The 14,476-nt window shown below is 42.4% G+C and overlaps 1 protein-coding gene across 1 annotated transcript in view; it reads left to right on the top strand.

Annotated features, from left to right (window-relative positions):
• The window catches only part of pik3cb (phosphatidylinositol-4,5-bisphosphate 3-kinase, catalytic subunit beta), a 279,273-nt gene extending 272,127 nt beyond the window's left edge, over positions 1-7,146 (top strand). Inside the window, exons 22-23 of the mRNA XM_055646420.1 lie at positions 2,164-2,296; positions 2,804-7,146. Of these exons, the coding sequence (XP_055502395.1) occupies positions 2,164-2,296; positions 2,804-2,941 (271 nt within the window). The 3' untranslated portion in view covers positions 2,942-7,146. The remainder of the gene's footprint in view (positions 1-2,163; positions 2,297-2,803) is intronic.
• Positions 7,147-14,476: the final 7,330 nt, after the last annotated feature.

The following is a 14,476-nucleotide window of genomic DNA, read 5'->3' as shown; positions in this document are numbered from 1 at the left end:
TTCTTCAATTGCCTCCCTTACCATTGGTAGGTACAGATCTGACTCGCATCAATACTAGTGTGGAATTCCCAATGTTTTACATCCAATAGACCAGACTAAACGCCTCCAGGCAGCAAGGTGGAGAAAGTAGAATGAATGACACCAGGTGGCAGGTCTGAGGCCTAGCTGAAAACTAGTGTTTTTTTAGTTGATAAATAGATGTTGGTTCACAGAGTTAATAAACCCAAGAGTAACATGGCTGGTAATCGAAGCAATAATTTACCATTTCAAAGATGTGCCAGTGTGCGGTCCAAGTGCATACCATCACGAGAGGAGATACCTTTCAAAACTATTATTGGTTTAGACCAGAAGTAGTCCTATACAAACAAGGAACTTGTACTCGGCTTGTACTCACTAGAATTTAGAAGATTGAGGGGGGATCTTATAGAAACGTATAAAATTCTTAAGGGGTTGGACAGGCTAGATGCAGGAAGATTGTTCCCGATGTTGGGGAAGTCCAGAACTAGGGGTCACAGTTTAAGGATAAGGGGGAAATCTTTTAGGACCGAGATGAGAAAAAAAATGTTCACACAGAGAGTGGTGAATCTGTGGAATTCTCTGCCACAGAAGGTAGTTGAGGCCACAGTTCATTGGCTATATTTAAGAGGGAGTTAGATGTGGCCCTTGTGGCTAAAGGTATCAGGGGGTATGGAGAGAAGGCAGGTACAGGATACTGAGTTGGATGATCAGCCATGATCATATTGAATGGCGGTGCAGGCTCGACGGGCCGAATGGCCTACTCCTGCACCTAATTTCTATGTTTCTATGAACTGTAGGTGCTGGTTTACACAAAATGATACAAAGTGCTGAACTAACTCGGGCAGCATCTCTAGATAACAAGGATGGGTGATGTATTGGGTCTAGAACCCCCTGAAGAAAGGTCCCAACCCAAAATTAGCACTGGTTAGCATGCAACAAAAGATTTTCACTGAACACGTGACAATAAATGAAACTGAAACTGAACTGTCATCTATGTTCTCCGGAGTTGCTGTGTGACCTGCAGAGTTACTCCAGCACTTTGTACCCTAACTGGTACACCTGCCTCAGTTGTTGAAGGCATAAGCAGGTGATGAAGTGAGAGCAACATCTGGTATTGTGATGGTGAGCATTTTCATTTAATTTGACCTCATGAAAAAATGTTACCACTGAAAATAATTAACTTTTGAACTTTGTCTATACTTTGTATGATGATAAAAGACTTGTTAATTACAAGTCCAAAGATTAGTTTTCCTGATTCAACCAATATACAAAACATACCTCCTCAATGGAATACCATTTTTTAAATTGGGTGTTAAAAATATCTTCTGTGCCTTGTTCCAATTGATACCAACATTCGTAGTCAACATTAAAGGGAAATGCAAATAAAGTCTTGTAGTCTAGTTTAGAATGCAGCATGGAAACGGGCCCTTCTAGTCCATGCTGAGCACTGTTCACCAGTGCACGGCCAGCTCTATTGCATCCTACACACTTGGGGCAATTTACAGAAGTCAATGAACCTACAAACCTGCGCGTCTTTGGGGTGTGCGAGGAACCGCCCACGCTGGAGAAAGCCCACGTGGTCACTGGGAGAATGTACAAACTCTGCACAGACAGCACCCAAGGTCAGTCTTGAACCTGGGTCTCTGGCACCATTATTAGTATTATTTTTTTGCCTTGCCATTAGCCTGAAGAGCTATGTCAAAAAGCATAACGAAGTGAAGGTGAGCAGATGTTAATTTATCCACCAGAGGAATAGAAACATAGAAAATAGGTGCAGGAGGAGGCCATTCGGCCCTTTGAGCCAACACCGCCATTCATTGTGATCATGGCTGATCGTCCCCTATCAATAACCCATGCCTGCCTTCTCCCCATATCCCTTGACTCCACCAGCCCCTAGAGCTCTATCTAACTCTTAAATCCATCCAGTGACTTGGCCTCCACTGCCCTCTGTGCCAGGGAATTCCATAAATTCACAACTCTCTGGGTGAAAAAGTTTTTTCTCACCTCACTTAAATGACCTCCCCTTTATTCTAAGCGACCTCCCCTTTATTCTAAGATAGGTTGTAAAAGCAGTGTTTGATGTATCATTTAAGCTTCATCTTTGAGAATATAACTTAGCGACGTGTAATGTGCTGATATCCGCAGGTTTCGTCAGTGTTGTGAAGATGCCTATTTGATTCTACGCAAGAACGGAAACTTGTTCATTACGCTGTTTGCCCTCATGTTGACAGCAGGTCTACCCGAACTAAGCTCCATCAAAGACATCCAGTATCTCAAGGTAAAGCCAGCTTATCTTCGACTTTCCTCATACCTTCATCGACACTGCCCCCGACCATCCGAGCGCCACCTACAAGGGAGTAGAATAACCACGCACTACTATATCACGTGCTGCTGTTGCATTGGAAATGGTGCTGACGGGTATTTGAGCTTTGTCCATTTCTCTTGATGCCCCTGTCCCACTTAGGAAACCTGAACGGAAACCTCTGGAGACCTTGCGCCCCACCCAAGGTTTCCGTGCGGTTCCCGGAGGTTGCAGGTGGTTGCCGGAGGTTGCAGGTAGTGGAAGCGGGTAGGGAGACTGACAAAAACCTCCGGGAACCGCACGGAAACCTTGGGGGGGGCGCAAAGTCTCCAGAGGTTTCCGTTCAGGTTTCCTAAGTGGCATAAAGTTCATGAAAATATACTCAAAATCAGCGGCCCCCTTCAATGCATTTCGTTAACGAGTTTGATCCTTTGCTGTGTTACGGCTGCTGTCTTTTACTGAATCCTCTCCTACTATCACCAGGACTCGCTGGCTTTGGGAAAAACCGACGAGGATGCCTTGAAGCAGTTTCGACAGAAGTTTGACGAGGCCCTTCGTGAAAGCTGGACAACTAAAGTGAACTGGATGGCTCACATTGTGGCCAAAGATGGGCGATCCTAGCAAGAAGTGAAAATACTACAGGCTTATCAAATTGGGGAACATCTGACTTGTGCCCCAAATGGCAGGGCAGTCCCCACTCGTTGCACTCCATGCCTTCCAGCACAGTTAGAACGTTGCCTAATTCAAAGTGTATATATTGCAGGACCCTGTTAGCTTGGCATGCTACTGGTTGCTTCATTTTTATTGGCATGGCACGCGTGGAAGAGGTGTAAATTTTTCAGATGCTAGGGAGGATTGATGTACAAACATTGAACGCTACTACTGGAGATTGTAGCAGCAGTGGACGCTGTTCATTTTAGTATCTATTTATAGTAGATTTTTAAGTTTAAAAGAAAAAGACTTGAAATAAATTTCTTTAAGTTTAAAGTTTTTAATTTAAAAAAAAAAAAAGTCAAAGGCTTAAAGATCACGGCAGGGTTCCAGTGAACAGGAATTGAATTGAGTATTTATATTATTCTGGATTGGCAATTAATACCAGTCCATTGTACAAGCATTAAACTTTATCAGTCATTCCCCTCTTGGGCAACCATAACTACACCTTCATTGACAATATTACCAGAGTCATTTATTTAAAAATTAAAAGAAAGCAATTCTGTTGAGCCGCTAACCTCGTTGAATAGTGTTGAGAATGAGGAAAGAACTGGGTATTTTTATACTGAGCACATATCTACCCATGACACTATTCTGGTTTCTTATTTAAGGGCCAGAAATAATTCAGTATCCATGTTGCTGTGACCTTAGCACTGAATAAGGACAGACTGTCACTCAGCTTTGTGATCTATCAAGTCAGTTGACATTTTCATGAGTGATTCACTCTTTCAACGCAGTCTTTGTTCCCTTGATATGCAAGAACTTTTACTGTTCGGTTTTCTCGTTGCAGTTTACATGGGACAAAAAATGAGAGCTCTGTGCAATTTCAGGTGGCGTTTCCATGCATTGGTAGCAACTGGGTTCTATTCTTTTCAAACCACCCATCTGTCATTCAGCTAAACTTTTTAAGTGCCCTAATATACCCTTTAATCATTTTCCAAGTGCTGTTGCAGATAGTTCCATTCTCAAGTGTAACAGACCCCCTACCCATGCCGTGTCCTTTGTGGAAGGTACATATTGTAGAGGTAAAGGGCCTGTCCCACTTGCGTGTCCTTGGCACGCATATTACGCGACCTCATGGTTGCGTCGAGGAGCGACGGTCCCGCGCGATTTTATGCGCCCGCATAGCCGTCTGGAGCGCGTGACGTCATTTGAAGATAGACACAAAATGCAGGAGTAACTCAGCGGGACCAGCAGCATCTCTGGAGAGAAGCAATGGGTGACGTTTCGTGTCGAGATTCTTCTTCAGTCTGAAAAGAAGGGTCTTGACCCGAAACGTCACCCATTGCTTCTCTCCAGAGATGCTGCCGGTCCCGCTGAGTTACTCCGGCATTTTGTGCCTATCTTCTATTTTCTTGGCCCCGCTCTGGGAGTAGAAGTGGGGGCGGATCCGGACCGCAACGGCCGTGAGCCCCAGGCCGAGCTCGGCGATCGTTTGCCTGCTTCTGCTGCTGTTGGAGGTGAGACGTTGCGTCACGCCAGGGTCTTGGGCCTGTCCCACTTTGGCCATCAGTTCCGCAACAGGCCGTTGGCGCGCGAAGATTTTGTTCGCTACAAACATTTCGGAGCCCCGTGCGATCTCGCGTACAACTACATACCCCTCCGCGCTTGTCAGTGGGACCCGCCCCGCGCGGCCATACGATGCCCGTGCGCTTCAACGCGATGACGAGGTGGCGTAATTTGCGTGCCAAGGCCACATAAGTGTCATCACTCTGAGACCACTATCATTGACGTCACGTATATGCTTTAGATTGCCCCTTTGTAGCATCTCGATTTCCTGTGCGTTTGTGTATAATTACATCAACGCCCAATTGCTCGACTCTAATGGTATAAACAACGAAAGTCATCATTACACACCCACCTCACCTCCAACAGTTATGTGTCAAACTTGTATTGGGAAAATAACTATTTTCATAGTAAACCATGAATCTTCAGGTAAACTATGAATTTTCACGGTTTACCTGATTGCATCCAATGCACACAGACACGAGTTCATTTCAATCTAAACTTTGACGGTTCTGATCTCCCACCTCCAGCAGCTATTTTTTTTTTTTTTAAAGTTTGTCAGTTTTACCTTTCTGATTCAGCTCGGATGCAATGTCAAAACCTTATGTTGCCTGAAGTGACAGTGGCACAGCAGTAGAGTTGCTGCCTTCAGCACCAGAGACCCGGGTTTAATCCCGACTATGGGTGCTCTACGTACTCAGTTTGTGCGTTCTCCATGTGACCATGTGTGTTTTCCCCGGGTGCTCCGGTTTCCTCCCACACTCCAAAGACGTGGGTTAATTGGCTTTGGTAAATGTTGTAAATTGCCCCCTAGTGTTTAGGATACTGCTAGTGTAGTGGGTTCACAGGTCAGCATGGACTCAGTGGGCCAAAGGGCCTATGTCTGTGCTGTATCTCTGAAGTTGATTATCCAATGCTGCTTTTTGAGAGGGGGGAATGTACATCAACCTTTGTTGCATTGATGGCATGGTATTGCATTCCCTCTTTCCTGGTGCTATGCAGCTTCCCACTCAGATTGTGTAATAGAAAAGAGAAAGTTTGTGGGAAAGTTAAGCCATGGCGTTCAACACATTGTTGAATGCACTACCCTTGTGGCTACTATTGAAGTATAGGATTGTACTGGCTTTAACTATGAAGCAACCTATCCCCAGTTCTAATCTAAAGACAAAGTAATGAATTGAATTACAATTATGGATTTGATATTGATTCATCTAACAGAATCTCAGTAAAATAGACATCACGCTCATTACTTTTTCCTAATATTATGATCCCACAAAATTCCTTCTTACAAACTAAAACATCTCAGCCATATCTTTACCTTAATCACTTTAATATGCTTATCATCCCAGTTCTTCATTTGCATATTTTAACAGAAATGCACAGTAAATATTAAAATAATTAATAACGCTCAACTGCACTTTAGCTAATAAAATGTTTAGGTTTTGAGGTAGAAACATGAAACTAGACGAGGACGGATAATGCTTTTGCAGACTGTAAACTCGCATTTATATGCAGGCTTATGGCTTTAGTGCCTCGCACCTTACAGATTGGGCATCGAGGCTATTAACAATAGTGTTCGACTTTCTCAAAAGCCACTAGTGTAGACGCATGTGAGTTACACCTTTTCAGAAGGTGCATCAACAGCAGAAACTCAAGGCTAAAGTCCCCAGTTCACTACTACTTCATGACAATGAAATATGGGCCACTTTCCAGTCAGGTTGACCAATTAAAGAAATCATCGTAACCGCTTGTGAAGATTTGAGCAAACTAGCAACTGACTGGAAAAGCAATAGAGAAAATCCTTCAGATAACCTGGAACTCGAAGAGAAAGAACCCATCATGTTCAATGGTCTAATGGTGAAATAGACTCTTTGTGTACGCCAAGGCTTAGTGATTGTGAAGTGTTATTTATTTGTTTTGAATATTATATAATGTTCCTTTCCACACCTGCATACTTTTCCTCACGTATTCTATCTATCCCTTGGAAGATGGGATGTTCATTGAACAAACTGCTCTGTTGCTGCTGCCAATGCTGTGTTACATTGATCCAACACATACACAAGGCAGGGAAGCATACACCTTTATCACTCTCTCTCCCACCTTTACAAAGACTGTCGATACAACCTTGTGATCAACTGAGAGACGTCACACTTGCCATCTGGCAATAGCAGCGATTGAATATCAGAGAACGGGATATGTGCCAGTATACGTATTGGTATTAAGTTGCTACAGCACCAGTGCTACTGATTGCACATTGTTTAAAGTGGATGGCTCATTGCTACTACTGATGTGTCGATTTGTACAACGTTATCACGGATTAAATGTTTTGTTCAAAGGCTTGGTCAATACTCCTTTGTTACAGCAAATATTACGCAATGAATTTAAATTCCAAGTCTTTACAATGTGTACAGTAAATGAATGGTAGATCATTTCAGGAAACTGTGCCTTTTGAAGTTTGAATGTACTGACATTGTGAAGTGTTTCCAAATTTATTTCTTCCTGGTATGATCATCCAAATGTTACATTTCAGATGAAGTGCAATGATGCACATTAAATGGATGTCGATTGTATATTTTGCTTTTAAATAAACTTTTTATAGAAAAACAAAATCACCGCTTTGGTGTTGGAGATACAGCACGGAAACTGGCCCTCCGAGTCCACACAGACCCCCCCCACCACTCCCCCCCGGCACATTAATAATATCCTACACACACTGGGGACAATTTACACATACATACACCAAGCTAATCAACCTACAAACCTTTGTACCTTTTGGAGTTGGGGACGAAACCGAAGATCTCGGAGAAATCCCACGCGGTCAGAGGGAGAAAGTACAAACTCCCGATGGACATCACCCATAGTCGGGATCGAACTCGGGTCTCCGGCGCTGAGTGGCGACAACAACTCTACCGCTGCACCACCATGGCCGGCGCTTGCTTCCTTCTAGGCTGTGGGCCAAGGAGCTTTATTCCAGTGTTTCGTGACCCAAGTCACAGAACTACGTGAAATTTTCACATATTGTGTAAGAAAATATATATAAACCACCCCTGAAACTCGTCATGAACAAGACTTGCACATTTTTTATTAAATTAGAGAAAAAACGGACAAATTTTGGGTATTTTTCGTCCAATCAAAGCACGTTTAACATTGAGTTGTCTGCCAGTTGGCCAATCACGCGCTTTGCTTCAGGCTAGCACACAACATGGCTGAGGGGACTTCACCGATGCCTGTTTTACTGGAGATTCCGATGAAGGTTCTTTCTAGTTCTGTGGAATACGTGTCGTGGAAAATTGCAGCAGGGTAATTGAATTTAGTGAGGAAAGCATTAAGAAGGCTGAAGAAAGTGGATAGAAGTGGAAGAAAGTCTTGAAAGCAAAGTCGCTGCTGAGGTGCTGCAGTCAAACTTTGTGAATCAACTGGAACTGAAAGGTAAGATCTAAAGTCTGAATTTATGAAAATCTATCTGTATGGACTTTAATTAATTTAATTGCACCCTTTTATAATGTGAAAAAATGAGATTTGGAGGGTACATTCACTCATTCACTCACTCACTCATTCATCCATTCAATCACTCACTCACTCACTCATTCATCCATTCATCCATTCACTCACTCACTCACTCACTCACTCATTCATTCTTTCTCTAGCTATTCTGCAGCCTCTGCTCCAGTGTCATTAAAAAAACACTCACAATTATATTAATCATATTATTTTTATATAATATAATTATACTTAATTATATGACTACAGTCATATTTACAAGATATATATATATATTTATATTGTGTATACATTTTATTCACAATATTTAAAAGTCCAGCACTGCAACAGGGTGCTAAACTAAACTAATCAGTTTAAATAATTAATGTGCAACGTTTGGCATTGATGAGTTATGACATCCTTCTCAATTATATTTCATCTAAATCTGTGGAAAATCTCATGTAGTTGTGTCACGAAAAACGATTTCTAGACACATTTTTCATGCTCGGCCCACGGCCTATTCTGTGAAATAATATTTGCACCATGTTCTATACTGCAGCGTAACAATTTCAAGTTGGAGTAGGAAGCAAGACAAACTTTTGAAAGCTTGACTGGGGATGAGCAAAGGGTGGGCGGTTGAAAAATAAAGAGGGGGTATTCCAGCATTAAAAGCTTGCATTCTGATCTGAACAAGGGGAGGGGAGGGGGGGGGGGGGGGGGGGGGGGGGGGGATGACTGCTTTCTGGGAAAGCAAGTCCCTTAATGGAAATCTAGACAACCCCAGATTTTGATAGCTTTACATTTTTTAATGCTTGCATTAAAAAAAAAAGCACAAAGGATAAATATGTCATCTGCAGATGCCTGAACACACTAAAATACATTTACCACATAAACATTTGAATGGCAACCAAATTGACTAATTGTACGGAATAACACAAATTAATAATTTAAGTCTTAAATGAGATCAACTGCAATAAATTGTGTATAGTATTATAATAAACATTGAAACTTTGGGTTGGATACTTTTAACAGCTCTCTGGCAGATTCATAGAACACAGCAAACTCGCTGTTGTGTGCGTCTCAGTGTACTCCAGACTCATCATTTTGGTTGGTCACTTATTGACTGGTGTACACAAATCTACAAAGCGTTGTGATTAAACCTGCAGCTGAAAGTTGGTGCAGGGCAGAGACCAACACCAGGAAACCACCAGTATGACTGATACAAACATACCCTCACCCCATAGCCAGGTCATCTCAAAACTAATTGCTTTAAAACCTTGTGTAAAAGAAAAATTGAGCACAGGTGAACCAAGGTCACACCCCCCTCTACAATAGTTTTCTCTTATTACTGCCTGATGCACTGAGTGTATTATGTATTGTGTGATTTGATCTAATCAGAGAGCAAAAAAAAACTTGGTTTACATTAAGGGCACACATCCAATTTTAACTTGTTTTATTATTGTTAGCACATAGGACCCTAAACATAATTAAATCGGCATTAACCATAATTGTTCAAATTGATTTCCAAAGGGTACAGATTTTAACACGGGTTTAATAGTACAGGGTACTTTGAAATTTTAAACTCATGTAGTCAAAGCAACAATTTGGTTCACAACACTTCCTTTATTTTTAAATGGAGCACATTGCAGAGGATCTAGGGAAGAACATTATGCAAACTGACAGTAATTTTATTGTTAGTGATCCTTTAACAAATGTGCACTTTTTCTTTTTATTTAACTCTTAAAAATACTTAATTCTACCACCCAGGCAACAAGAACACAAAGATAATCAGCAAGGCCCCTCAAGATCACTCCGCCGTTCAGTCAGATCTGAGATAATCTGATCTAATCATAGTCGGCAAATCCACTTTCATATCTCGGAAATCAATATGCAGTTCAGAACTGTGTCAAACACATTGGCTCAACACCTACAGATTTCAGGGATAGTATGCTGCAAAACATTTACAATCTTCCCCAGCTTCAGCAGTTGGCCCTAGAAGTTCATGTCATGGGAGCAGAGATAGGCCATTCGGTCCATCAAGTCTACTCCACCATTCAATCCTAGTTGATCTATCCGTCTCAACCCCATTCTCCCGCCATCTCCCCATAACACTTGGCACACCCTTACTAATCCGTTAATTTCGGCCTTAAAAATACCCAAATGACTTGCCCTCCACAGCCATCTGTGGAGGCCATGAATTCACCATTCACCACCATTGCAGATTCACCATCTTCTGCCTGAAGAAATTCTTCCTCATCTCCTTTCGAAAGGTACATCCTTTTATTCTGAGACTGTGCCCTCTGGTCCTAGACTCTCCTAACAGTAGAAACATCCTCTCTACATCCATTCTATCCAAGTCTTTCATTATCTGGTAATTTTCAATGTGGTCTCTGCCCCTTATCCTTATACAAACTCCAGTGAGTACAGGTCCAGTGCCTTCAAAAGCTTATCATACATTAACCCAATCTTGATAGACACAAAAACTGCAGTAACTCAGCGGGTCAGACAGCATCTCTGGAGAACAGGAATCAGTAACGTTTCGGGTCGAGACCCTTCATCAGACTAGAGAGTCGGAGGAAAGGGAAATGAGAGATGGTGATGGTGATGCAGAGATATAGAACAAGTGAGAGATATGCAAAATAAGTAACAATGATACCCAGGAATCATTCTCGTAAACCTCCTCTGGTCCCTATCCCATGGCAGTACATCCTTCCTCAGATTTAGGGACTAAAACTGCTCACAATACTCCAAATATGGTCTGGCTAATGCCCTATAAAGATTCATCCTTGTTTTTCATATTCCAGTGTTTGCTTGTTTTTTTAAACTAGGGATTCGATTTTGCAAATTAACGTGTGTGGGAATCCTGCACCAGCATGCCCTAGTTCCTTTTTGCACCTATGATTTCCGAATCCTTTCCCCATTCAGAAAATAGTCCACGACTTTATTCCGACTACCAAAATTCACGACTGCACATTTTGCTACGCTGTATTCCATCTGCCACTTCTTTGCCCACTCTCCAAACGTGTCCAAGTGTACCTGCAGAGTCCCTGTTTTCTCTGCATGACCTGCCCCACCATCTATCTTAGTATCATCCACAAACCTGGCCACAATGCATTCAACATACTTAGACGAGAATCAGCGAGTGAAACATACACACACACACTACTGTGTTTTTCTTTTGTGTATAACTTTTCACTTGTTTATGACTTGCTGGTACCCATGTATGGTATCATCGGATTTAAATGTGAAGCATGCAACAACAGCTTCTCACTGCATTTCTGCACATGGCAATAATAAAGCAATGTTTGTAGTTTAAGCCCCAAGACCAAAGTAAGTAACTGCAGGTATCCAAATTCTTAACATTACAGGTCAAAGGTGAAAATAGAAGACTGAATTTTAAGAGTTTGTGATCTCATTCCAAAAAGTGTTTTACCTCCAGAACCCAATGAAATCTTGTCTCCAATGATGTAGTGTGGGGGTGGGGGAAAGGGAACTGCCCAAAATAATCGAGGAGCGGTTGAAATGTTGGCCTCTGCACAAGGAAGGTCTTCCCAACTGTTTGAAATAATGTCATGATCATTTCTAAACAGTAGAGGATAACTCAGTCAAACTGTGCAGGCCAGTCTAGCATAGGACCAGGCCCTACACCTCAATGTTTATGATACCACCTGATGCCAATTTAAACTAATCCCATCTACCTGTACATTATCTAAATTCATCCATTCCCTGTCTGCTCATGTGCCTGTCTAACAGTTTCCTAAATATAGCTGTAGTGTTACTGTCTGTGTAAACCCCCCCCCCCCCCCCCCCCCCCCCCCCCCCCCCCCCCCCCCCCCCCCCCCCCCCCCCCCCCCATCTTAAATCCAAACCCTCTAGTATTTGACATTTCCACTCCGGGGAACAAGGATTTGGACTGTCCATCTTATCTACATCACTCAATTTTATATATTTCTATCAGTTTTCCCTTCAGCCTCTGACGTTCCAAAGAAAACAATCCAAGCTCGTCCAAACTCACTTTATAGCTAATCCTCTCTAATCCAGGCAAGCTTCTAATAAACTCTCTCTAAAGCCTTCACATCCTTCCTATAATGGGGTGACTAGAACTGCATACAATCCTCCAAATGAAGCCCGACCAACATCCTGTAGAGTTGCAACATGACTTCCCGCCTCTTTACGTTAACATCCAAACCCATAACGGCATGTTGCACACCTTCTTTACCTCCCCATCTACTCGAGTGGCCATTTCAGGGAGCTATGGGCTTGCAATCACATCAATTCTCACAATGTTCTTGCCATTTATTGTATACTTCTCTCTTGCATATGACCACCCAAAGTACACCACCTCATATTTGTCCAGATTAAACTCTGCCATTTCTCTGACTCCATTTCCAAATGATCTATATCCTGCAGTCAACCTTCTTCACTACACAGAACTCTGACAATTGTTACGTCACCTGCAAATCTATTAATTAGTCCACCTACTTTGTTGTGCAAATAGATTGTGTGTATCACACTGAGGTCCCGCTACTGATCCTTGTGGAACAACACCAATTTCAGATCTCCAATTAGAATAACATTCCTCCACCATTATACCATGTCTGCTACGGCCCAGCTAAGTTTGAATCTAGGCTACAAAGTCTTAGGATGCCATGTACCCTGGCCTTAAGAATCAGCCCACCATGAGCACCTTGTCAAAAACGTTACTGTAGTCCATGCGGACAACAACCATTCATCTTCATCACCTCAAAAGTGTCAAATTTGATAGCTATGGTGACTATCCCTGACCAGCCCAGATTTTCTTGCAGATGTGATCAAATCTTATGCCCAAGAATCTTTGCCAATAATAGCCGTACCATTAACATAAGGCTTACCGGCTGATCATTTCCTGGTTTGTGTCCATTATTAGAAACATAGAAACATAGAAATTAGGTGCAGGAGTAGGCCATTCGGCCCTTCGAGCCTGCACCGCCATTCAATATGATCATGGCTGATCATCCAACTCAGTATCCCGTACCTGCCTTCTCTCCATACCCCCTGATCCCCTTAGCCACAAGGGCCACATCTAACTCCCTCTTAAATATAGACAATGAACTGGCCTCAACTACCCTCTGTGGCAGAGAATTCCACAGATTCACCACTCTCTGTGTGAAAAAAGTTCTTCTCATCTCGGTTTTAAAGGATTTCCCCCTTATCCTTGAGCTGTGACCCCTTGTCCTGGAATTCTTCTTAAACAGAGGAACAATGCTGACTATACTCCAGTCCTCTTGAACCTCATCTGTGATTAAAGATGATATGGCGATCACTGTCAAGGGCAAAGCAATCCCCTCTCACGCCTCTCTCAATAACCTGGGATAGATCCTATTAGACTCTGTAGACATAACCACCTTAATGTTCTTCAAAAGACCCAGCACCATAACCTTCTCAATACTAAAATGCTCTAGAATGTCAACATACCCCTCCCTGATCTCACTCTGCCCCTTGACCTTCTCCTTGATGGATACCAATGCAAAGTACTAATTTAATCTCACACACTAGCTCTGGCTCCAGGCATACATTTCCTCCTGTCCTTGAGTGGGCCTACCCTCTTCATAGATCCCATTAAATATGCATTCATAAAATCCCATGGGATTACCCTCACCAGGGACATTGTATGATCCCTTTTAGTCATCATGATTTCCTATTATTCCAAGTTATTGCTTATAACTTAGAATAAGTTATAAACCATGATGACTAAACTAAGTTAAGTTTGGCCACCATGATTCCCTATTACAATGATTCCCTACTAAACTTACAACATTCTTAAGGTGTTGGACAGGCTAGATGCAGGAAGATTATTCCCGATGTTGGGGGAATCCAGAACTAGGGGGTCACAGTTTAAGGATAAGGGGGAAGTCTTTTAGGACCGAGATGAAAAAAATCATTTTTTACACAGAGAGTGGTGAATCTGTGGAATTCTCTGCCACAGAAGGTAGTTGAGGCCACAGTTCATTGGCTATATTTAAGAGGGAGTTAGATGTGGCCCTTGTGGCTAAAGGGATCAGGGGGTATGGAGAGAGGGCAGGGATGGGATACTGAGTCGGATGATCAGCCATGATTATATTGAATTGCGGTGCAGGCTTGAAGGGCCGAATGGCCTACTCCTGCATCTATTTTCTATGTTTCTATTATTCTGTTATTCTAAGTTATTTCCAACTTCCTTTATATTTTCAAGTATTCTGCCCGATTTCAGGTTCACAAAATTACATGGTTTTATTTTTCTTCCTTTGACTAAATTTACAGCTTCTCTCATCATCCGTTCTTTCCGAACCCTTGCCATCCTTGTCTTAATTCGTCTCAGGGATGTCTTTGTCTTCAACCGAAAGATGGCTGTTCCAAGATTCAGAGCTCCTGTTCTACTGAACCAAGATTCAGAGCTTATGTTTTCAAGAACCTGGAGGAGTTGAGCCACAGAATCCTATC

Source organism: Leucoraja erinacea, chromosome 14, assembly GCF_028641065.1.
Source record: "Leucoraja erinacea ecotype New England chromosome 14, Leri_hhj_1, whole genome shotgun sequence".
Lineage (NCBI taxonomy): Eukaryota > Metazoa > Chordata > Chondrichthyes > Rajiformes > Rajidae > Leucoraja > Leucoraja erinaceus.
Note: the sequence above shows the minus strand (reverse complement) of the source record. Positions and strands in the feature narration are given on the sequence as shown.